The sequence below is a fragment of the Triturus cristatus genome, chromosome 4_1, assembly GCF_964204655.1.
Source record: "Triturus cristatus chromosome 4_1, aTriCri1.1, whole genome shotgun sequence".
In the NCBI taxonomy this organism is placed as follows: Eukaryota; Metazoa; Chordata; class Amphibia; order Caudata; family Salamandridae; genus Triturus; species Triturus cristatus.
In genome coordinates, this window is record NC_140585.1 from 337,481,714 (window position 1) to 337,505,585 (window position 23,872).

Genomic DNA, 23,872 nt, shown 5'->3' on the forward strand with positions numbered 1-23,872 from the left:
AAGAAATGGTAACAGCAGTAAGTATGAGAACAGTAAAAAAAGGTAAGAAGAAAAAATGAAAAGAAAAAGAATAAAAGAATATTAAGAGTTGTGGAGAAGTCACGCAGGAGAAAACAACCAAATGTAGAAACATCCAAATGTTGGACAAGTATGGCGAAAACATGTAATGTCTATACACACCGAGATAGATAAATCAGGGTGACGAAAAAGGTGTCTCAATCGTTGGTTCTTGATAATATGTTTGTGTCACTGGTGACGATATCCCCGGTGATGAGTTGTAACGTAATGAATCTGAGGAGACAAGTACAATGTATGTACGACCATAGTTAGATAAGATGCCTGATGGAGACATGTATAGGTGGTATATGGTCATGTGACCCCGGTAAATAATACTTACTTTAAATCTAAAACATCAAAAACACTGTGTTAAATCCAGAAAATCTATGGAAAGGCACATATCCAGGTTCGGACCAGCAAATGATGGTCGATCAAGTTCAAGTGATATTCAATCAGTTAGGCTTATGTAGACAAAGAAAGATACCTACAACGAAAGATGGGAAAAATATATACATCCCCACGTGACCATAAAGACAAAGAAATGATAATGAACATTGAAGAAACTATTATCAATTTCGAAAGTATACATATGCTCTGAGCAATGGGAGGGAGAAAGGAAGGGGTAGCAGAGCAATAAAAGGACATTCCTAATACTGAAAACGCCACCTTTATACCGTCCATAGGATGTTAAATGCAACAAATAGCGGTCCCAGTATCGCGGCCGCCATCTTAGAATAGTAAACTATACTTATGTTAGTATATCCATGATCAAAAGGTCCTAATGTTAAGCTACACCTCTCACGTCTTGTCTCGTGGACATATAAACAAAAACGATGGAGGCACAAGCGGGAATAGCTTACACACACCACCCACACGTTAATTTGTCCATATATACCGTCTAGTAAATGCACTATCACCGGCTGGGGTCATGTCAAACATCGTGACATGATGCAGATTAGGAAGACGTTCTTAGTCTGTATCTAACCAAATACACAACAAAGTTTGTGTGTCCATTCGAAAAAACGTTTGCTCGACTATGGCTGGTAAGCCATCAGCCGGACGTAACTCTTAATGAAAAAATAAAGACGTAAGTCCTAAGCCATCATGTGATTGACTAATTCGTAAAATAAATAGAGTATCTCATGAAAAATTTGAACGCTTACCAGATTCCGTATCTTCCAGAGGCGGGTCCAGCATCCACCCAACCAGTCAAATGGCCGTAAGCTCTCCCACGAGGGGGTTCCACATATATAGGCCGTGTAATTAAGCAAAATTGAACGCACCTGGTTAATCAAAAATTCCCATTCAAAGGTTGCCGGGCAACGGAGATAACAGAAAAGTCACCAATGTCATAGGCGCCATCTTGGAGATAACGGGACATAATGAAAGGGGATCTGTATACTCCGTAGATGTTTAAAAATGTTCTAACAACACAGATACATATTCTAACAGGAAGGTTCTTATTGAAAACCATAATTCAAACATAGCGAACGTACCCCCAGTGTGACAACTAGACAATAAAGGGAAGTCTCTATTAAGACAAACAACGACGCGCGGTATTATAGACAATACTAGTGCACTATAGGAATGCCTTGATGTAGCTCAGAGCATGTGCTAACTACAATCCAAACCATCTTTTTATAAAAATGCTGCAATGGGCATATAATTTGAGGATTAAAGAATATAGGGGAAGTGTGAAACTGCGACCATAGTGTCGATAGGTAAAAGACTCTGGACCCAGCAGTTTATTTTCAAATTGTCTTTATTGTTCCCTTCTTGCACCCCTTTTTGTTTTGTATTATGACAGGATGAATGAGGCTACATTTTCTCTTCTTTCTTTCTCAGGGCCTTCAGGATATCCTTCGTGGTTCTGGTCCCCCGATGATGGCCCTCGAAAAAGAAAGCGGGACTCTGGTAAGTAAATTACTCCTTTCTTTCAGTTTCAATTTTCAAATATTAGGATCTGGGAGTCAAGGGGAGGAGAATTTAATGGCTTTACTCACCCGACCATCACCAGTGCCCATTTGAATTTTTTATATCCTATGTCTTTTTTCCCCACAAATCTACATCCCTCCCAGACCTCTCCTTGCTCTTTATCCTGAATCTATTTCAATAACCTTTGCAACCGGCCACGCTCCTGTGATAGCCTCGTCCCTCCTGGAACGTTGAGGGATACTGCTCGTCCTTGCTCCCTCCTCCTTTCGGATTCTCCCTCCGAGGACTGCTGTAAGAGGTAGACTCTCGCGGGTTTAGCTTCCGCCATGGAATCTCTTTCGCTCTCCTCCTCCTCTAGGCGTCCAGGATCCGAATCTCCTTCTGCATTCGGGTTACGTGCTGCCGTTTCCGCTTCCAGGTATCATCTTAAAGGGCCCGCGTTCTCCCCGATTGGTTCCCATGAAGGCTTCACATGATCCAGTTTGATCCGTGAAAGAACAGTTTCATGAAGGGGGCTGTAATCCTCGCTGACGTCAGCACCTTGCGAAGGACTTGCGGGAGAAACAACAGGAGGTATTGTTTCAGTTTCATCTCCTCCTTCTTCTGTTATACCACAACGTAGGGGCACTTCGTGACAGTAAGGTATGAGCAGCTCATCAAGACATATGGTGTGACTGTTGTTGTGAACATTTGATATAGTCTGGTGTAGTGGGGATAAAAGAACTGATATAAGTGGGAGCGTCTTAAAGAATCATTGGCAAAGCCAATAGGTCTTGCCTATGTGAGAGCTATTGGCTTTGGCAATGTGTTTTAGCCATGTTGTGCACCAGTGATGCTGCTGTTCAGCATAGCTAAAGGTTAGTGGTGTGGAGTGGGGTGCAATGAGGTAGATTGGAGTGGGGTAGATTGGGGTAGAGTGGAATGGCAGAGATTCGGGTAGAGTGGAGTGGGATAGATTGGCGTATAGTTGGGTGGGGGTTGACTTGGGTAGAATGGAGTAGGGTGGATTGTGGAAGATTAGAGTGGTAGATTGGAGTGGAGTAAATTGAATTGGGGAGATTGGGCTGAAGTGGGGTAGATTGGAGTGGAGTATATTGGGGTGGATCAGAGTAGGGTAGAGTTGAGTGGGGTAGGCAGGAGTAGGGTAGATTGGGGTAGAGTCAACTAAGGTGCATTGGAGTGGAGTGAAGTGGGGTAGACTGGAGTGGAGTCGGGTAGATTGGGGTAAAGTGGGGTAGATTGGGGAAGAGTGGACTGGGTGGATTGGGGTAGACTGGAGTGGAGTAGGGTAAACTGGAATGGAGTCATTGAGGTAGATTGGAGTGGGGCAGATTGCATGAATTATAGTAGGGTGGAATGGAAATGAGTGGGGGGTTTGGGTAGTTTGGAGTGGGCTAGATTGGGATAGATTAGAGTGGAGGGGAGTGGGGTGGGGTAGGTTGGGGAAGAGTGGAGTGAAGTATGTCGGAGTTGAGTGGGAGATAGATTGATTTGTGGTAGATTGGAGTGGAGAAGTGTAGATTGGATTAGACGGGGGTAGATAAGCGTGGATTTGGGTCGTTTAGGATGAAGTAGGGTAGAGTGGAGTAGGATAGATTGTGTGAATTATGGTAGAGTAGATTAAGTGAAGTGGGGTAGATTGGAGTGGAATGGGGTAGATTGGTGTGAGATAGATAGGAGTAGGGTAGTTTGGAGGTGTAGATTGGAGTGGAGTGGGGTAGACTGGAGTGAAATGGAATGGGGTAGGCTGGAGTGGAGTAGGTCGGAGTGGAGTTCAGTAGAGTGATGTGGGTAGATTGGGATGGGATGGGGTAGATCGGAGTGGTATAGGTTGGGTTAGGGTATGGTATATTGGAGTGGAGTGGAATAGATTGGAGTGGACTAGACTGAGGTAGATTGTAGTGGGGTAGTTTGGAGTGGGCAGATTGGATGGGGTAGGTTGGAGTAGGGGTAGGTAGATTGAGTGGGATGTGGTGGAGTGGAGGGGGTTAGAGTAGACTGGAGTGGGGAAGATTTGAGTGGCATGTGGTAGTATTGAGTGAAGTGAAGAGGTGTAGTTTGGGTAGAATTGAGTAGATTGGGTGGATTGGAGTGGGTATATTGGGGTAGAATGGAGTTGGGTAGAGTGGAGTGGGTGAATTGGGTAGAACAGAACAGAGTGTAGTAGTTTGGGATATATTTGGTGGATAGGAGTGGGTAGGTTGGGGTAGAGTGGAGTGGGGTAGAGTGGAATAGGGTAGATTGGAGTAGAGTGGGGTGGAGTGAGGTTGGATAGACTGGAGTGGAGTAGAGTGATATTGATTGGGGAAGAGTGGAGCTGAGGGGGAAAGAGTGGAGTGGAGGGGAGCGTAGTCAAGTAAATTAGGGTGGAGTGTGGTAGATTTGGTGGATTAGAAAAGTGTAGATTGGAATGACGTGGGGTAGATTGGAGTGAAGTAGTTTGGAGTGGGGTAGTTGGAGTGTGGTAGATTGGACTGGAATGGAGTGGGGTAAATTGGAGTGGAGTAGAGTGGGGTGGGTGGAGTGGGGTGAAGTGGGTAGACTGGGGTAGATTGTAGTGGGGTAGATTGAGGTGGGTGGATTGGTGTGGAGTAGATTGTAGTAGAGTATTTGGGAGTGGAGCACAGTGGAGTAGATTGGAGTGGAATAGATAGGGGTAGATTGGGGTGGGAAAGATTGGGGAGGGGTATATTATAGTCATGTAGATTGGAGTGCGATGGATTGGAATTGAGTGGGTTAGATTGGTGTGGAGTGGGGTAGATTTGAGTGGTGTGTGTTAGATTGGGATGGGATAGACTGTAGTGAGGTAGATTGGGGTGTATTTGGGTAGAGTGAGGTGCATTGTGGTAGACTGAAGAGGGGTAGATTGGAGTGGAGTGGGGCCGATAGAGTGGACTGCAGTGTGGTAGAGGGGAGTGGGGTAAATAGGGCGGATTGAAGTGTGGTAGACTAGAGTGGGGTAGCTTGTGGCAGATTGGTGTGGGGTAGATTGTGGTAGATTGGAGTGGGGTAGATTGTGGTGGAGTGTGGTGGACTGGAGTGGAGTGGGGTAGATTAGGGTTAGAACGAAGTTTGATAGATTGCAATGGAATTTGAAGTGGATTCAGGTAAACTGGAGCGGAGTGGGGTAAATTGGACAGGGGTACACTGGAGTGGAGTGGGGTAGGTAGGATTGGAGCAGAAACAATTGGAGTGGAGTAGATTAGAGTGGAATAGGGTAGATTAAAATGGAGTGGGTTGGATTGGGGTAAATTGGAGTGGGGTAGATTGGAGCAGAGTGGGGTAGATTTCAGTTGAATGCAGTAGTAGATTGAGTGGAGAGAGGTAGATTGGAATGGAGTAGATTGGAGTCATGCAGATTAGAGTGGAGTGTGATAGATTAGGGTGGAGTGAGGTAGATTGGGTTAGAGTGGCGTAGATTGGGATAGGGTGGGATAGACTAAAGTGGGGTAGATTGGAGTGATGTGGGGTAAATTGGGGTGGAATGAGGTGGGTAGATTGGAGTAGAGTATATTGGGTGGAGTGGGGTAGATTGGAGTGAAGTAGATGGGGTAGATTGTAGCAAAGTGGAGTGGGGTGGGGTAGATTGGGGAACACTGGAGTGGAGTAAAATAGATTGGAGTGCAGTGGGGTAGAGTGGAGTTGGGTAGGTGCTGTGAAATGGATGGACATAAAGTGGAGTGGCGTGTTGTGTCGTGGGGTGAATGGCGTGAAGTCGAGTGGCATGGCATGGAGTTGCGCAGAGGGTCTTAGAGTGGAGGGGCGTAGAGTGGAGTGGAGTGGTATGTCGTAGAATGGAGTGGCGTGGCATAGAGTGGAAGGACATAGGATTGAATGGAGTGGTGTAGTATGGAGTATGCATGGTGTGGTAGTGTGCTACCATTACAGACAACACATTGTCAGTTGAAATAACCATTAAATATTCACCAAAATATGGTTTTACTGCACACAAATGATAATGTGTGAAATTGTCATCACCTAGTTTATTGATGTGTTTTGATCATATTCAAATATTTGATTCCACCACCACTTCAGAATTACAAAATGTGCTTCATTTGTAATAATTCGGAAATATTCCGAAACATCAGCGCAGTTATTTCTTTTATTGTGTGCTAGAATAGAACAAGCATTGGCATAGCCAATAGGTCTCGCCTTTGGAACCTTATAAGTGTTTAGCCATGCAACAGTTGCATAACAAAATACTTATAAGGTCCCCAAAGCGAGACCTATTGGCTATGCCAAGCGGCCGTGCGGCTGCGAAAGTGATCGCGATCAAACATTAAAGCGGCCGCGAAAGTGAAAGCAATCGCGGAAAAGTGCGGCGCGCGTGCCCGCGCACATGCACTGTAGCTCTAGGCTGGCCTGGTAGCACTTTTTGGAGCCCTCTCAAAAAGTCTTGCCTGACCAGCGCATGCGCTGGGTCAGGCGAGACCTAAAAAAGCATACTACACCCTCTCCTCTTACATGGGTACTCAGCAGGATTGGCACAATATATTGTTCTCACTTTGAAGTCAGAGAAAGAAAAATAAACATCACACTCCATGGAAGAGAGAGCCTGACATTTGACCTCTGTCTGTGAATGCACAGTGAATCTGACAAGATAAGAAGAAGATTTAAAGGCCTATTTACAGAAAAAGAGTTTGTGGAAGAATGCAGTAAGCAAGTTTGGGCAACAGGGTCAGGGTGGGACTAACTCAAGCTAGACAGCCTAAAGCAAATAAAAAGCTACAAAATGTGAGTAACAAAAAACAAACCCAATAGTAGTATGCAACTGGCATTGTTCATTCCTAGGTCAACTTTCTGAAATTCCCTAAGATGTCTTTAGCAAAAGAGACAGGTAGGCTTCTACCTAAAGAGGACAGAAATGCTGATGCTTGGTTGGGAATTCCTTGACTTTCATAACTTGACATATAGGACAGAACAAATTATGCATTGGCAAAATATAACGATATGCTCAAGTAAGCAATTTTACAACATGCAAATAAAGTGAATTGTCAGAAATCATGCCATAACAAATGTTTGCACATTTTTTTGCTGCAGATGGCTGATTTGATTAGAAATTGCCTCTGGGGATAAAGAGTAGAACAAATATGTGGGAAAAAACATGTTATCCAAGAACCAGCTCTCTTGCTTGAATAACGAGCGACTTTTAATTTCGATGTATGCTCTTTGGTTCCATTTTTACTCAATAAACACTTAACGAGCAGAAACATTTACCCGTAATTTCACGATCTTTGCGCACATTTCACGTAATTTTGGAATATGCAATTTGCACACCCTTGGCAAACAAAAACAGAAAGCTGCTGGGAATAGAGCTTTCTTGGCTGAAGTGTTCTCAGCCTGTAACTAAAAAGTAAACCTCAGGACACAAAAGCAGTGCTTAATTCAAAATTTGCGAACATACGTGACAAGAATTTTCAATTCTATTAAGGACACGGAGGCGAGGATTATGCTTCTCATTTCTTTACTAGAAATTTGCTCAGCAGCCAATCATGTTACAATAAACTAAAAAACCACAATACCCATGAACCCACTGGGCATCACGTAACAACCATAGAGAATGCATGTATAAATAGTCAGCAAGAGAATATCACATCCTCTTTCTTTGGTAGATCGCAACAGTCAGAAGAAGGAAAAAGTGCAACAACTGGAAAGAGCTTGGAGGAAAACTTGGAGCTTGAACACTGCAACTGAAGACCAACAGGATGGAACAGTTGATTTGATGCTTGAATCGACATCCGAAAACTGGAACCAGCAAGCGTCCGAAAGATAATCCAAGACAAAGGGAGAGGAGCGCAGCTCACTTTGGATCAGAACCTGAAAAAGATATAAAGTCGTAATACACCATTCCAAAATGCAAGAAAAAACATAGGATACTTAGGGAGGGAAGAGAAAAAACAAGGAATTTATCCAAATATATCAGATCAATATATCAGAAAATATATAATTGAAAAGTCTTATATGCAAAGGTATATGTGCAAAATACATGACAGAAAAAATGGGTGGGATAATCCTCGCCTCCGTGTCCTTAATAGAATTGAAAATTCTTGTCACGTATGTTCGCAAATTTTGAATTCTATGTCAGGACCGGAGGCTCCGATTATGCTTGTTCAAAGCTGAGCCACCAAAACAGAAGCAATATCCAGAATAGGCTTATAATAAAAAGTTTTAAACATAGAATCAGTTGACCAATCAGCTGCTTTCATAATATCTATTAAGGTCACACCCATAGAAAAAGCCTTGGAAGCCATAGCTCCACGAGCTGAATGTGCACCAAAAATAGTAACATCAATACCTGCTTCACTCATTAACCATCTGACCCATCTGGCTAAAGTGGCCGGGGTCACAGGGCGAAAGGGTTTTTGCAACGCAATCAACAATTGACCATGCATATCTTGTCGAAATTGAGCAGTACTTACCTCATAATCCTTAATGGATTGCACTACACAGAGTTTTGGATTATTGGGAAAACGTGGGTAAGTGACTGAAGCAGTATTACACTTAGTACGTCTGGAAATGGAAAAAGTAACCCCTTCAGGAGAAAAAGTACGACCTGCAAGATCTAGCGCGCGAACATCAGACACACGTTTGCAAGAGACTAGACATAAAAGCATAGTTAACTTAGCTGATAATTGTTTGCGGGATAAAGAGTCGTTGGAAGGCCAAGCCTCCAAGAAACGTAAGACAATAGACACATCCCACAATGCAACATACTTAGGACAAGGAGGTTTTACCAATCTGATACCTCTGAGTAATTTGGAAATCAAAGGATGTTCACCTGCAGGTTTACTATTAATAGGAATATGCCCCGCCGAAATGGCCGAACGGAAATTGTTGACAGTCCGATATGCAAGGCCTGAGGAAGCAAGGGAAGCTAAGAAATTCACAATCAAAGTGACATCTGTATTAGAGGGATCCACTTCCCGTTGAGCGCACCAATCACACCAACGTTTCCATGCGGCTGCATAACGTTTGTGTGTGTTGGGAGACCAAGCTTCGTTGATAAATCTGGAAGCGTCTCCCGAAAGGCCTGAGACTTGCCAGCGATCCCCGAAACCCGCCATGCCACTAGAAAGAGTTGACCTGACTCTATTAGAGGATGAGGATTGCCGAGGGGATCCAATAACAGATTCCACAGTTGGGGAAGAAGAAATGGCACTGCACAAGACATCTGCAGAAGAACCGGGAACCAAGCCTGAGCCCTCCAGAGAGGGGTGATCAGAATCAACTCCGTCCGATAAAATTTCATGCGAGCCAGAACCCTGGAGATCATGACAAACGGGGGAAAGGCGTAACACAGGAGAGACGGCCATGTCTGTAGAAATGCATCCGTGGCAAGAGCCTCCGGATCCGGACGCCAACTGAAGAACTGAGGAAGTTGAGTGTTGAGGCGAGAGGCAAAAAGATCGATCTGGCAGGGGCCCCACACACGAGACAGGAATCTGAACACCCGAGGGTGAAGTCTCCAGTCGCTGAAATCTCGAAGATGACGAGAATTCCAGTCTGCCACCAGATTGCTGTGACCCGGCAGGTATTCCGCAATCACCGTGATGTTTCTCTGAAGACAAAAGTGCCAAAAATCTTTGGCTATCTCTGCTAGAATCTTGGAACGTGTCCCCCCTAGCTTGTTGACATAACGGACCGCTGAGACATTGTCCATGCGCAGGAGAATGCAACAATTCGTCATGCGAGGAGATAGACAACGGATCGCAAAGGACCCCGCCAGAAGTTCCAGGCAATTGATATGGAGAGATAATTCCTCCGACGACCACCGGCCTCCCGTGGAGATTGGACCGCAACGGTCTCCCCAACCCCACCGACTGGCGTCGGATTCTATCACCACCTCCGGGGACACTCCGAACAGGGCTCGGCCATTCCAGGACTCCATGTGTTCCAACCACCACAACATCTCCCACCTCGCTTCCTCTGACAGAGGAATCTGATCGGAATACTTGAGGCCTTTCTGGAGATGACGGATTTTGAGTCGCTGAAGCGCCCGATAATGGAGAGGACCCGGGAAGATGGCCTGAATTGATGAAGCTAACAGACCGACGATCCGAGCTATAGACCTCAACGACACAAGCTGTTTGTGTAAAATCAATCTCAACTCCCGTTTGATTGACCTGATCTTCTGAAGGGGCAATAGCAGTTGGCAAGAGAGGGAATTGATCAGGAAACCCAGAAATTCTATCGACTGCGAGGGGTGAAAAACAGATTTCTGAGGATTCACTAGAAATCCGAGTGACTGTAAGAGATCTATTGACCATTCCAAATGGAGCACTAACAGACGGGGACAGTGAGCCATGATAAGAATGTCGTCCAGATAAATTATCAGATGAACTCCCCGAGCTCGCAGTGACTCTACCACAGGCCGCAGAAGCTTCGTGAAGCACCAGGGTGCTGACGAGAGGCCGAACGGGAGAACCTTGAACTCGTACCAGACACTCTGCCACTGGAATTGAAGAAACCGGCGATGAGGACCGTAAATGGGAATCGACAAATAAGCATCCTTCAGATCGAGGCGGACCATCCAGTCCCCTTCCTGAAGAAGATCCCTCAAAAGATGGATGCCCTCCATCTTGAAGTGGCGATAGACAATCCAGCCGTTGAACTCTTTCAGGTTGAGAACTAACCTGGAACCGCCTCCTTTTTTCTGAACTAGAAAGACGTTGCTTGAAAAACCCTGAGGATGAGGAAAAGACCGGACAATAGCCCCTTTCCTCATGAGGGAGTCTATTTCCGCGGAAATAATCGCCTGATCGTGAAGAGAAAACATCAAGGGAGAAGGAGGGAAAGGTTGACTTGGGCAACTGAAAAACTCTATTCTGAAACCTTTGACAGTCTCTAACACCCATGCATCGTTGGAGATCAAGAGCCAATTGGGAAGGAAAAACTGAATCCTGCCCCCCAACATGACCTCTGTAACAGAGATCAAACTCACCTGAAGCGGAGGAATCGTGATGTCCTCCTTGATGACCGCCGGCACGTCCTTTGCGGAATTGGTATCGACCTCTACGGGAGGGGTAGAAGGAAGGCTTGTTGGAGGCGGAGTTGGGGTCCTGACCTCCACCACGGTGGGACTGGAAACCACGTTGGTTAGATTGGTTAAAGCCGCGGCCGAACGATCGTCCCCTATATCGTCCGGCCCTCCCAAAAACCGGGCGAAAAGCCCGTCTAATAGAAGCCTGAGCCTTGTCCAGACCACTGAAAGTGGCGACAAATTTTGTAAGTTCCTTGAGAAAAGGATGTCCAAACAATAAACCCTGCGCCAAAGGGCCGGATTCAGATGAGGAGAGCTCAGCCAATTTTGGGTCCAATTTTAATAAAATAGAACGTCTGCGTTCCGAAGACATGGCACAATTGGCATTTCCCAATTGACAAACAGCTCTTTGAGCCCAACCAATGAGGTCGTCAGGATCAATGGCGGAGGAAGACTCTTTGGCCTGATAACCTAAATCCAAAATTTTGGTGAGAGGTCCCAATAAGTCCAATAACTTATCTTGACAAGAGCGCCAAGCTCTATCAATGCCTCTCTTTGGGTCCTTGGCATATTTCTTAAGATATGTCACCATAGTCGGATCCACCTCCGGAGTGTCTGCTAATTTGTCTGCTAAATCAGGCCGTGGACATTCAGAACGGAGACGGGTACGCACATCCTTGTCAAAAGGTTGACGAATGTGTGCCTGGACGTACTCCGCCACCTCCTGAGACGGGAGCCAAGAGGAAGAATTAGGATGTATGATGTCGGAAGGATCAAAGGTTAGAACCTGGGGATGCGATGGCGCATCAACAAAATGTTCCTTCAGGGCTTTCTTACGAGGAGGAGGAGAAGTGACCCCATGATCCGAGGAGGAAGAAGTAGAAGTACTATCATCGTCTGTCTGACGAGCTGGAGGGGACGAAGGCTCCATGGGAGGCTGACCATAGGAATGTTCAGAAGAAAGGGCCTTGGCCAGTTTAACAAAATCAGATTTATGTGGATTGGATAGTTTGGAAGAGTTAGCAGACCTGGAGGACTGTGAAGATTTTGACGATTTTGAAGATTTAGAAGATTTAGAGTTAGGTAGCCAACCCTGTTGCACCGCATATTGGGACAAATGACGTTTCAATGGTGTAATAGCGCGAACCAGCGCCTTATTCACGGACGTTTGAACACCCATGTCAAGAGCCTCTACCAAATCCTGCTCCATAGAGCCAGAGGCTTCCTCATCATCATAATAATAGTAAGCATCCTCCTCAAAATATTCAGCCATGGCAGTGCCTCGTGTAAATAAAGCCCACAAGAGGAAGGATATCAACAAATTATCACGTATGCCAAAGCACAATAAAGGGGGAGCGGCAGAACCCCGTAGGCAAGACCAAACAACAGGTTTAATGACCTGGAATTATTTAAATATTTGAATGTGGAGGGAGGGCTTGCCAAGCACAATAATAAATAGCCACTCTAGGCAGAGCCTATGCAAAATTATCCAGCCCCAACTGTGTCTGAAAACAGCAGGACGTCAACAGGGGCAGTAAAAACAGGCTGTGGGCATATGAGCAAAGAAGCGCTGCTCTCGCGCTGAATTTCTGAAGAGAAACGATGTTTGTCAACAAGAAAAAATGGCCGCCGCGCATGCGCGGTAACGACCGCCTGAATTTAATTAAAGAAAGAACTACGCGGCACGCACGTAGCCTTTCAGCCCCGTTTTCTCCCTCTCCACGTGAATAATGAGGCGCGGGCGCATAGCGCCCGAACCGGGGAGGTAGACACACGCTCCCTGCAACGCGCATACGCCGCCCATACAATTTAGCAATACTCGCGAAAATTGGAGTCAAACAGAAAACACGTACAGCGCTAGCAATACATGCAAAACAGAAATAACCAAAGCATTGCCATAAGTAAAAACAGGTTAGAGTAAGCAAAATGCACTTAACTGGCTGCGGAGCAGCAAAGAAAGAGGATGTGATATTCTCTTGCTGACTATTTATACATGCATTCTCTATGGTTGTTACGTGATGCCCAGTGGGTTCATGGGTATTGTGGTTTTTTAGTTTATTGTAACATGATTGGCTGCTGAGCAAATTTCTAGTAAAGAAATGAGAAGCATAATCGGAGCCTCCGGTCCTGACATAGAATTTGAGCCGGCGGTTTCCATTGCTCAGCACCAGCACTTAATTGTCACCACTGACGCTCATTACAGTCTTTCACATTGTGGCACTGTTAAGCTAATTAGAGGATAAGTACAACAACTGTTGTTTATTAATTAAACATACACTAAAATGACTAATACCTGCCTCTCAAGCCATTCTTATACCTTTGGGGGCCTGGAATAGTCTGAATTGTCAAACTCGGGCCTTGGTAGTAGTTCTGTTAGTACTGTTACTGGCAGCACTGGCAGGGGAAGTTGGGTGGTGCAAACTGCATTGGCCTCCTGACGAGTGCCTTGAAAAGTGTATATATATATATTTTTTTGTGACAAATTAAGCACTATGCAAAAGAGAACATTCTTATCGGCACATATATGATTTGCTGGTGGAGAGAAATTAAGCATTTCCCGTGCTTCGTCATGTATCCAGTGAACTCCTGCGGACTTTGAGTCATTTCTACGAAGTCGCTAAGAGACAACACGCACTGAGATATCAATGCCACAACACGCGAGCGATTGTCTAACAAAACGCTCCTTCTTGAAAGTGTCGACTGACATTTCTTGGAAAACAAAAGATTTCCTCATTGGGTTATCCGGTGACCGGGCCCGCTCATACCAGGCTACGTTTTTTTTGTTCCCGGGAACTGCTCTACCGCGTTGCATGATGCACCCGAGGTTCTCGTAAGGCCATCTCCACCGCTGTATTCATAGAAACCTCAAGTTCCTCTTTTGTTTCCTTGGCTAGCCACAGCTGACGTCACACGTAAAGTCCCGTCCGCCTGGTACCGAGCAACCAACCTGGGCGCACATGCTGTGACCTGCGCCGCTCGAGCGCCGCAGGCAACCACTTCGCAAGTGCTCCCTGGGAGCTATCAAAGGCGCGCATTGTTTTCTGACAAAATTCTCGACAGCTGCTGCCAGCCATGTAGCACCGCAAAAGATATTTCTAGCGATACCCCCACCAGGTGCACGCACGGAGTCAAAGAACTTGCTCTTCTGTAGTCGATGTGTTTTTTCAGATTCTACCAGAGATCACTAATGCCTGAGCTCAGCTGCCAGGACCCTTGGGTTCGAGTAACTTGTGGCATATGCTGGGGCTTTAAATAAATATGCCCTGCTCTGCGGAAGTCGTTCGGTACTGGAGCGAAACGTAAAAAGCTTGTGTACACACCTCTGGACTGCTCCTCTGTGTTTCTACGCATTTCTATTCCCTAACTTATGTTTTTAAACCTATTCCCAAGTATAATATTAGCTGGAAACTTAGACGAAGGGGTCCCTATTGTTTACATATATTCTATTTACATTGTTTGATATACTACGATCACGATGTATTATGCCCCGTGGCAGGTAATTGGTGCTATACGAGACAACGGACCAGTACAGGTGAATTAAACCTCCTCTGATAGCAAAAAAACACTTAATTGGAAAATAGTGGGATGAAAAAAGTGGGGGTTTCTAAAAGGGAGCATTGCCATTGACATTAACCTAGGAATTATTTTCCCTGAGGAGAGCCCTCTGTACTTAAGGGGTTCGTTTAAAACATGTACGCTAAAACCCTGTGTTTCACACAGGTGCCTCCTGACCAATATTTGGATGCCTTTCTCTGAGCTTTCAGTTATTGCACCCAGGCCTATAAAAAATGAATAAATCAAGCCAGACCTATTGGCTTAGCCAATCCTAGTTAGCATTAGCACTTTACATGAGTAACCTCAATAATTTTGTCGGGAATCATTAGAATTGAAAATGTTCAGTTCTGAAAGTTTGAGACTGCTTATTAATCATTACTAAGTTCTGTGGGGGGGGGGGGGGGAGTTGTCCTCGGAGTTTCTCATTCACTCCTTTCTTTTCCTCATACCACTTTCCTCTTCAGCTTCTCTCTCTTAACACTTGTTCTCCCCTATCTTTCTGAAATCCTCCATCTTCATATCTCACGTCATCGCCTCCATCTTCATCACTCTTTTCTCTCTGTACCTGTGCATGTGCATCCTTTCCCAGTTACCCTGTCCTCCCTTTTCTTTCTCACCACCCGCATGATTGTGCACACCATCTCCACCTAAACACAGCCTGTTCGCTTGCTTTGGTGCTGTCAATATTTCAACGTGTGTATACCTCCTTCACATACTTTTTATGTTAAATGTACTTACAATTGACACATATGTGACAATTGCTCTGTGCACCCTGCATCAAGGATAGGAAGAACATGGAGTCTGGACAACTTATGAGCCGCTGATAGGCCCTGAGAGAAGTTCACCCTGCCTGCAGCCTCACCTCCTGAACTTTAAATCATGCCCCGTTATGAGCACCCACACCCTGAACTCACCAAGACACGTAGAGGTGACTCAGTTCACATTATGAAAACTAAAGAAAAGACTGCATCACTTACATGGATTACCTTATGGGTTTCAACAGTGACTTAGAATTCAATCTAAGTTTTTGCTGCAAAGTTAAATACCAAATATAGGACCCGGTAGAGACCTGCATCAAAGTCAGTTTATAATTACTGCTGGGTCTGGGCCTGCCCTATTTAAAGACATGTTGGGACCTTAATTGCATTGGCACCGAAGACCTAGCAAAATTGTTCCTGTATCACCCTACCCTGAAGAGTGTGCTGAACACAGATATATTTGTTGGAATTCAAAGTTGAAGTCCTGGTGGCGGGGTCGGACTGGGACAAAACTAGGCTCTGGTGCCAAAATAAAAGTCGTCCCCATCAGCAAACCTGATAGCTAAAAGTGGCCCAACTTTTGCAAATTAGGACGGTTTTGAATATTGAATCTTTCTTACCAAAATCCAGTCTGCTCCAATCGGGCCATGATACAGGCTTGGAACCCCGTGGCGCCAGGAGTGTCAAAGGCTGTTTTTAAATGTAAGAAACACCGAAAAAGTGCAATAGCAAGGACCCTGCCTAACTCTTCTAACATGAGGTAACTGAAAAAAGACCTGTAGGAAATTACAATCTTTTACGTGGTGTACCCCCAGACTTTTACCCAGTCTGTTTTTGCTGACTGTAGAACTCTTGTGCGCTTTACTCCTTCTCACCAGTGGTAAAGTGCCTGTGCTTCCTGTTTAAGCATGATGAAATTGGCATACTCAAATCTGGCATTTTTAACTTGCCTACAAGGCCCTGCCCCGCGGGAGGAGTCCCAGCTTAAGAAAAAAGAAATGTAAATATAGCAATCTACACTGGGAAAAGGTGCCAAAACTATCCTTCTGGTGAAGAACCTTCTTTGGGCATGAAATTCGAATTCCTCCCTCTCAGAGCTTCTCCACAAAAAGTCAACAGCTTCACCAGGACCTTGTCCAACAACTAGGCGACCTCATGACTCCCTCCTCGGCCACAGCCTCCTGCCTTGACCTGCTGAAGATATAGTACTTCTGTTTCAGAAATCCAAGGTGAAACTACTGACCATGTCATACCTGGATTCTGAAGCCAATCCACGCTAATCACAGGTGGCCTCAAATCGCACCTAAGTCCCCGCCCACCCTGACCATTTGCCAAAAGTTTGCGCTTTGAACTTTATGCCGCTATTTTTATTTAATACTTTAAAAATGAATATCCCTTGTTCATCTCATTGGATTTTTGTCATTTTTGGTGTCATTATATTTCTTAAACTGTACTCTATTTTTTTTAAGTTCAATTGGGATTTGTCCTTACTTTTGACTTAATTACTGTTTTGGTACTGCATAGATACTTTTCATATTGTCTTTAAGCTAAGCCTGTCTGGTCTGTGCCACAGCTACCAGGGGCTTAAACAGCTCTGGTTTATTTAGTAACTTTAGTTTTTCACCCTGACAAGTATTGTGAGTAATACTTGTGATAAGCATGTAACCCCCCTCGACTAATACTCCAATCTCTTAAAATAGGAAAAAACAAGAAAAGTAAAGGAAACAGTAATGGTGATCTGATTGGATTGGAAAGCCATACAGCCAAATTAATATTTTCTAGGCAGTTTCTGCAACCTGAACTTAAATACTGCTGCTGCCCAGACTGCCCCAGAAGCGGTGGGCCAAACCTTTAAGTGAGTAAGTGATCGGGTTTATGGTCTAGGTCTTATGCCCAACTTCCAGCGCCCTTTCCTTCACCACTTCCAGCCTACCTTAAAGGCTCTAATTCTGGCACTTGTGGGTGCATCTCAGAACTGAAGTCTGACTTATCTCTTACCAGCTTCATCTGCTTTCTCCACTTATATTTTTTTTATGCCTTCCCGTAATGCTAACCTGACCCTGCTTCACATTCCTGACACCTAAAAATGTATTTCTAGGGGCCTTATGCTTTGGAGCGACAATGGGAGGGCCGGCCCTTTTGCTATTTTCATGGCTAATTTGTAGATCCTTGTGTAAATCTGGAAGAGGAGCTTGTCACTTCAGTCATTTCACTTCTTACATTGATGTCTTCACCATTGGAGGAGTCAGATAGCCTTCTCTTCTCTTATGCAACGGAGATATCAAGGAAGCAGGGAGGTGATAGTTGAGTGTAAGGAAGCTGAATGTGTTCGAATGTCTGCGGAGGGTATAGTTAATCTTTACTACTGTGAAACTGGTACTGATGTGCAGTTTGACATTGAAAGAGCTGAAGTCATTGTCTCTTCGGATGACCGGATGATTTAATTTCCAGTCACCTTGTAGAGTCTTGGTTGGGAAATGATTACATCCAAAGTGTGGTCAGCAGAGTGCGTTTTTGAAGAGCCAATTTTGACGAAGGTGAGAATCTTCGGTTTGAGAGTTTGGGTCATGTTGGTGTCAGTTTTTATTGGTTAAACCAGATACTCAAGGTTCTAAGCTTGCAGATGATCTTGTGCAAGTTGGTCACATTGAGGAGGGCTGAGGGAAGGTGGAAGGAGCCTGCTAGATAGAGTGAGTCTTCCCCAAGGCATTGTTATTGTCCTATTGCAACAAGGTGGTGGATGAAATGCTTGAATTAATTTTATCCACTGGCAATTGCTATGGCCGCATCCCAATCCATCATTTTTTGCTCACATTGCCCCCCTCAGTTTAGACCCAGTCATAAGCAAATCAACCTTGACCCCGCTCCAATTGGAACTGTCCAGCCTGAACTGCCAGGCCAGGTCCTCACTGAACTGGAAAACAAGCAAACAAGGACGGGTTTCGCCCTTCTGAAGACATTGTTATTGTCCTAGGCACAACATGTAGCTGGCAATAGGCATCTTGTCAAAAAGTAGAGAGCAATGGAAAAATCACAAATAAAGAGGGGAGGACAGATTGGAAGAGAGAAAAAGGTAGATTTCAAGATGAAGGAGAACAGTGAGACAATTGGGGATTGCAGAGAGAGCGAGATTTAGAAATAAGGGCCGTAATACTCGAGCAGCCCCCCCAAAAAAAGCCAATGGGAAGCCCAAACTCACTGTAGAATCTAAAGGCAGACCCCTCATAATAGTAAGGGTTAGCTGAAGAGGTATAAGGAGGATACGTAGGAGGGAGAGACTGGTTTCTTTGAGGAAAGAGGCTAATAGGGTTAGAAATGTAACCATTTTTTTAAGAGGGTGGGGGCAAAAGGCTGGGCTTGCAGGAGAGGAAATGCTTGAAATTGAGATGACTAAGTATAGGTATTTTCTGTCTTGGAGTAATTGCTTCCTTCCCAGATAAGCCATTACTATTCCTCTGAAAATATAATAAGGGTGGGATTAGATTTGCAAGCACTAGTGCTTAATATTTTCATGAGAGTTATTGTTAATTAACAATGTGATCCTACTAAATGGTGTGTTCCAAGTTTGAGAGTCAGTTCTATACTTCAATGGGTGTTCATTCACTAAAATGCCAGAAGTAGTTGAAGTAACTTCAACCACTTTCATCGCCAATGGCAGCGCAGGGTAGCCATTTGACACACACATTGCTTTTCAACATCTGGGTAGTTGCTGCCCAGTTTCTAGGTGAAGGGAAAAGTATATAAACTAAATAACATAAAGACACAGGGCTTTTAGAGTGCTAGCTACTTGTTATCCTGCCACTGTTGTCATAAATTGTGAGACAATGTGTAGGAAGAGTATTACCCTGGTTGGTGAACTAGGATAGCAATTGCTATACCTGGTAAACATAATATATTGTATAATCTGATGTGGAGGCAGCATGGCCAATCCTTCCAAACATCAGTTGCATCTCAGTCTATATTTCTACTAAACATTGCAAACTAAGAAAATTTAATGGGAGTCATATCAGTCCAATGAATATATTTTAAACATTCAATGTTACAGAGCTTGGGCATGAGGCATTCCCTACTAAACAAGAGAGGGGTTTATTACACTTGCATCCTATTCTGCCAATAACATAAAAGTATTGTGTCCAGGTGAATGCAGCATTGACAGGACCACAATTCAAATATGCTTAAACTGCACTATTTTGTATCACTTTTCTAAAGCTTCCTTTGGGGAAGGATACACAAATATTTTGTTAAATATTTGTTTCAATTCTTATTAGGTTAATGCAACTGGTTCAGGGTGTTTGGAAATAATAATTTGTCATAGATTGACGTATACAGTAGAACCTGACATTCTACATCATACTATGTCTAATTTACAAGTATGTAAGAAATTTGAGCATGTGTCATTCACTGAGCTACAATTCATTGACAACCCTAAAACCCCTACAGTTGGTATTCAACCTTGTTATGCTGAAAGTAATATTTAGCACCATATGTACTTTAAAATGCTTACTTGCCACATGTAGGGCAGTGGAATGACCTGTGTTATACGTTATCCCACAGCAGCAAAGGGTGCCCCCACAGGTAGTTTGGACATGGCTATAAATTGTGTCTCCGCCTCCACTGCTAGACAGTCTCCCCGAAGTCTGAGTCTAGTTGCGCCCGCTTGTAAGTCAAAACAATGAATCCAGGGAAAGACCACTATATAGTGCGATTTGGCGATTTTAGAGGTGTTAGGTGGCATAAATAAACAAGGCAAACTAGTGTAAAAATCTGTAAGCAGCAGACCCTCTATAGCAGCCCTGAGCTGGAAAGCCTCCATTAGTGGGTACGCAACCTGTGGTGCAGATGAAGAGGGTAGAAGTGTAGGTAGAATGAAAGGGATACTACTGCTTCTGTTCTATAGTAAATCAACCAATACATATCTCTCGAGCCATTTTACAAGGTGCATCCGTAATAGCAACATCAAACATACAGAAATATAAAAATAAAAAAAGAAATGGTAATGTCCAGATGTGTGTGTTTCCTCTTTATTTGGATTCATATATTGTGAGAGCAGAAAAATACCACCAAATGTGCTCATTAGCCATTTAGTACTGCAGCAAAAACAAGTGATTGGAAATGGTTGAGTCAACAATTCTCAGCAGTGTCAATTTATCTGTATGCCATTCCATAACTTAATTTTTAGTTATCTGTAAAATTGCAGAACATACCAAATCTTTTACAAATCAGTCCTACACCTCTCTCAATGATGAATTGAAGCCACAAATGCTAGGCCGTATCGCTTGTTTGTTCTTCACAGGAACACAAGCATCTGGAGATATGTTTTGGGCTAATTTGGCCACCGCCTATCACATCACCTTTTCTTTGGTTATTTGAGTTAGTTGAATATTGATCATGCGTCTTTTCAAACATTTGTAATCCCTTCAAGGAACATCAGGAATGGGTAAGAGGTGTGAAAAAGAGAAAGGACACAGACAAGAACAAGCAGAACCAATGGATTTGGCTGAATTCCTGAAGGAGCACTAGGGCCGTATGTCACTAGCAATACATGGATTTACAGACCCCTCTGGAAACTTAGTAATTACTGTAGCAGACTAAAGTGGACTGGAATGAGATTCGAGAAAAAACTGAGTCTTTCATATGATATGATCTTCCCATGTGCCTAGTGTATTTGGGCAGATGCATAGATGGATGGCATAGAGGTAAGGGAGGTCAACATTAGACATCTGGTCAGTTGATATTTCCAAACGATTTGGAGAGATGGGCACTGCACATACTCGTTGCACCTTGAGTACTACGTATCGCATTTTGAAGTGAGGGATTCTATTATTAGTAGCCACTGTAGATCTGTCTATGCTAGTATCAGGACTGAGTGATGCATCTCATGGAAGAGGCAGGCAGCGTGCTTTGGGGTGCTTTAAAGTTTGTAGATAGTTTTGTCTGGGTACCTACTGTTTTCTCTGATTACAACCAGCCCACTTTATGTTGAACCCTGGGGTACCAGTGCAATCGGTATTGCCATGGTCAGAGTGGAGGTTTCCTCGTAGGAAGCGTACATAATTGAAAACTCACTTCATGACCCTGTTAACTACCGAAATGAAAAGTCATCAAGCCCAGCCCCAAAATTAAACACTTTTTGAATGGATTGGTGATGAAATGTCAGTGAATCCAGCAAGTTGAAGAAACTTTGATAAGCCGCAGAATCTTTATATTTAGGTGTCTTTGTCCCAATAACTTTTACTCCCACTGCGTTTACACACATCCCAAAAATTATTAGGACAAATCAAGGCTTATTTTGATTTTAGCAGAAGATGCCTTATTCAATTGCTTGTTTTAATTTTCTTACTCTTTGACCGACTTTGCCTTTGATTTTTCTTTTTAGAATGAAATGTTGGTTTAGCATTTTTAAAACGTTACAGCTCTATGCTTCTGTTTGTGTCAGATATCCCCTCCACTCACCCCTTTCCTTCTCTCTGAATATGGCACAAATGTGTCTCCTACTGCGGGTCTTGGTGGTCCTTCAGTACTGCCTCATCCCTGGATTCCGTCCTCCCATAAGGCTCACGTCTCACACACCAGATCCTCCTGGTATTAAATAAAGTAAAATATCCCCTAACCCTTCGCAGCCACTTGACCTCCGAACCGCAAGTGCATACAGCTGCAGTTCCACCTGTGCTGAACCTAAGTGGACGTCTTCCGGGGCTTCCCTAACACAGACACACAAAGAAATGTAAGCATTAAGTTTCATTGAGTCCTTTGATGCCATCTTGGGTTGGTCTACACTAAGGGCCTGATTACAATGTCGGTCGGAGGCTGTTTCAGTGGAGGAACCGCCGGACCATAGGTTGGCGGTTCTGCACACCGAATTACGGTCTGACAGCGGTCAGAAATTCTAATTTCTCAATGGGAGCTTGTGCAGCCAGAGGAAACCGGCCACAGCACAAGCTCTCATTGAGTTATGGAAGTTTGTGAAATTCCCTGCACTGTGTAGCAGGCATGTGCCATGGTGCCTGCCACACGTTGCAGGGATTTTCAAGGGTGCACCATAGGTGCCCCCAGGCCCAGATGCGGGGGGCCAGGTGACTCAGAGTTGGGTTTCCAGAGCTGCTGGGTCTCACCGGCAGAACAAAGAACAGCACACACCCAGCGCCTCACAGAAGCGTCTTGTAATCCCAGATCATCACTGCTGCCTGAGAATGCTACACTAGCTCCCCTCCAGCAGTCTCTTTGAGACCAGGGTCCTGATGTTTCTTCCAGGATTTTTGGCACTGTGCTTTTTAACCAACTTTAGAACTGGTGGCAACTAGAACTAGCCACTGAACCATGGAGACTAATAGACTCGACGTGCCTGACACAAAAATGGTTGCCAAAACCACACTGCTTCTCCTTCCTTGCCATCCTCGCCAGCGCCTACCACCGTTCTTGGTTTCTAGCCTTCTAATCCCCTCCTGATCCTCACTCTTCTCTGGCGGAGCCCTAAACGCATACATGGCTGCTTCCTGGTGGAGCTGCACTGACAGCTATAGGGGAGATTGGCCCTGGCACACCGCTATGGCCGTCACCTACCCAGCCGGATCACGGACATTTGTCTAGTTTTCTTTCCCGCTGCTGCCTCCTTCCTGTGGATTACCTGCTGTCCTTGGTCTTTCCTATCCTGAATTTCGATTTGCTAATTTACTCCTGTATTGTTTATTTATCCATTATGTAACTACTGTGAAACTTTTGTAACTTGTAACTCGCTGTGTCCTTATGTAAAGCGCTCTGACACCTCCGGGTCTAGCCAGCGCTATATAAAACTCAAGTAAATAAAATTACCACTCTTAGATCCTGAGTACAGCTCCAGAAGTTTACAATCCTGAAAGAGAGCCGTATTGAGTGTCAGGTCAAGCTAAACAGCCAACTAATTGCAGACAGGCTAGTGACCGGCTATTTGATACAACTGTTGGTATTATTTCACTGATATTGCTGCTGTTACTTGCCGTTGTGCATAAATAATATCAGAACACTTTAAACCTCCTGACGAATTACATGCTTCAGAAGCACTGTTTGTAGAACTCAAGATACTTCACCTTAAGATCCCTTGAGCTGAATCACAAAAGAGTTTTGACTGGTGTTATTTCATATCCTTGATAGTGAGTTAAGGCAGTACTTCGTGAAAACATTGTCCTTTTATCACTGTATAATGAAGGCAAGTTTCTGAAGGTAAAAGTGCGTGACAACACTGCTTGTGCATAGGTGTTGTGTGTAATTTTGTTGTGATGCATTACGTTTTTATGAACTACTGTGTTTTTATTTAGCAATGTGATGTTGCTGTATCAGGGTAGGATTGGCCGATATGGCAATCAGGTAGTGCCCTAGGGTCTGGTCTGATATGTTAGCGTCTTAGCCGTTTTTAGGTCAAGCCTAGCTGCAGTGCGAATGTGCCGTTCGCTCTGCGAGGCATGCTGTATTAGGGTATGCACGAGCAGTCCCGCCCACTCTCTGCCCACATTTGTCATTGGTTTTGTGTCATTGTCCTTCTTAAATGGTGGCTTCTGATTTGCAAATAGGCTTGTTAGTCCTGCATTGGTACCGCCTTGTCTGCATTTATTAC

The 23,872-nt window shown here is 44.4% G+C and overlaps 1 protein-coding gene and 1 long non-coding RNA gene across 2 annotated transcripts in view; both read right to left on the reverse strand.

Moving 5' to 3' along the window:
* Nucleotides 1-434: 434 nt before the first annotated feature.
* Nucleotides 435-23,872, reverse strand: part of LOC146854911 (uncharacterized) — a 189,642-nt gene continuing 166,204 nt past the window's right edge. Inside the window, exon 4 of the long non-coding RNA XR_014980765.1 lies at nucleotides 435-541. This is a non-coding gene — a long non-coding RNA (uncharacterized LOC146854911). The remainder of the gene's footprint in view (nucleotides 542-23,872) is intronic.
* On the reverse strand, nucleotides 7,793-12,245 carry LOC146854912 (uncharacterized). Its single transcript, XM_085650310.1, has 2 exons — nucleotides 10,520-12,245; nucleotides 7,793-7,809 (listed from the first exon to the last, which is right to left on the reverse strand). The coding sequence occupies exons 1-2, from the start codon at nucleotides 12,243-12,245 to the stop codon at nucleotides 7,793-7,795; spliced, it is 1,743 nt and encodes a 580-aa protein (XP_085506436.1).

Coding starts and splice junctions, on each gene's coding strand:
- LOC146854912 (XM_085650310.1), bottom strand. CDS start 12,245: ATGGCTGAATATTTTGAGGAGGATGCTTACTATTATTATGATGATGAG.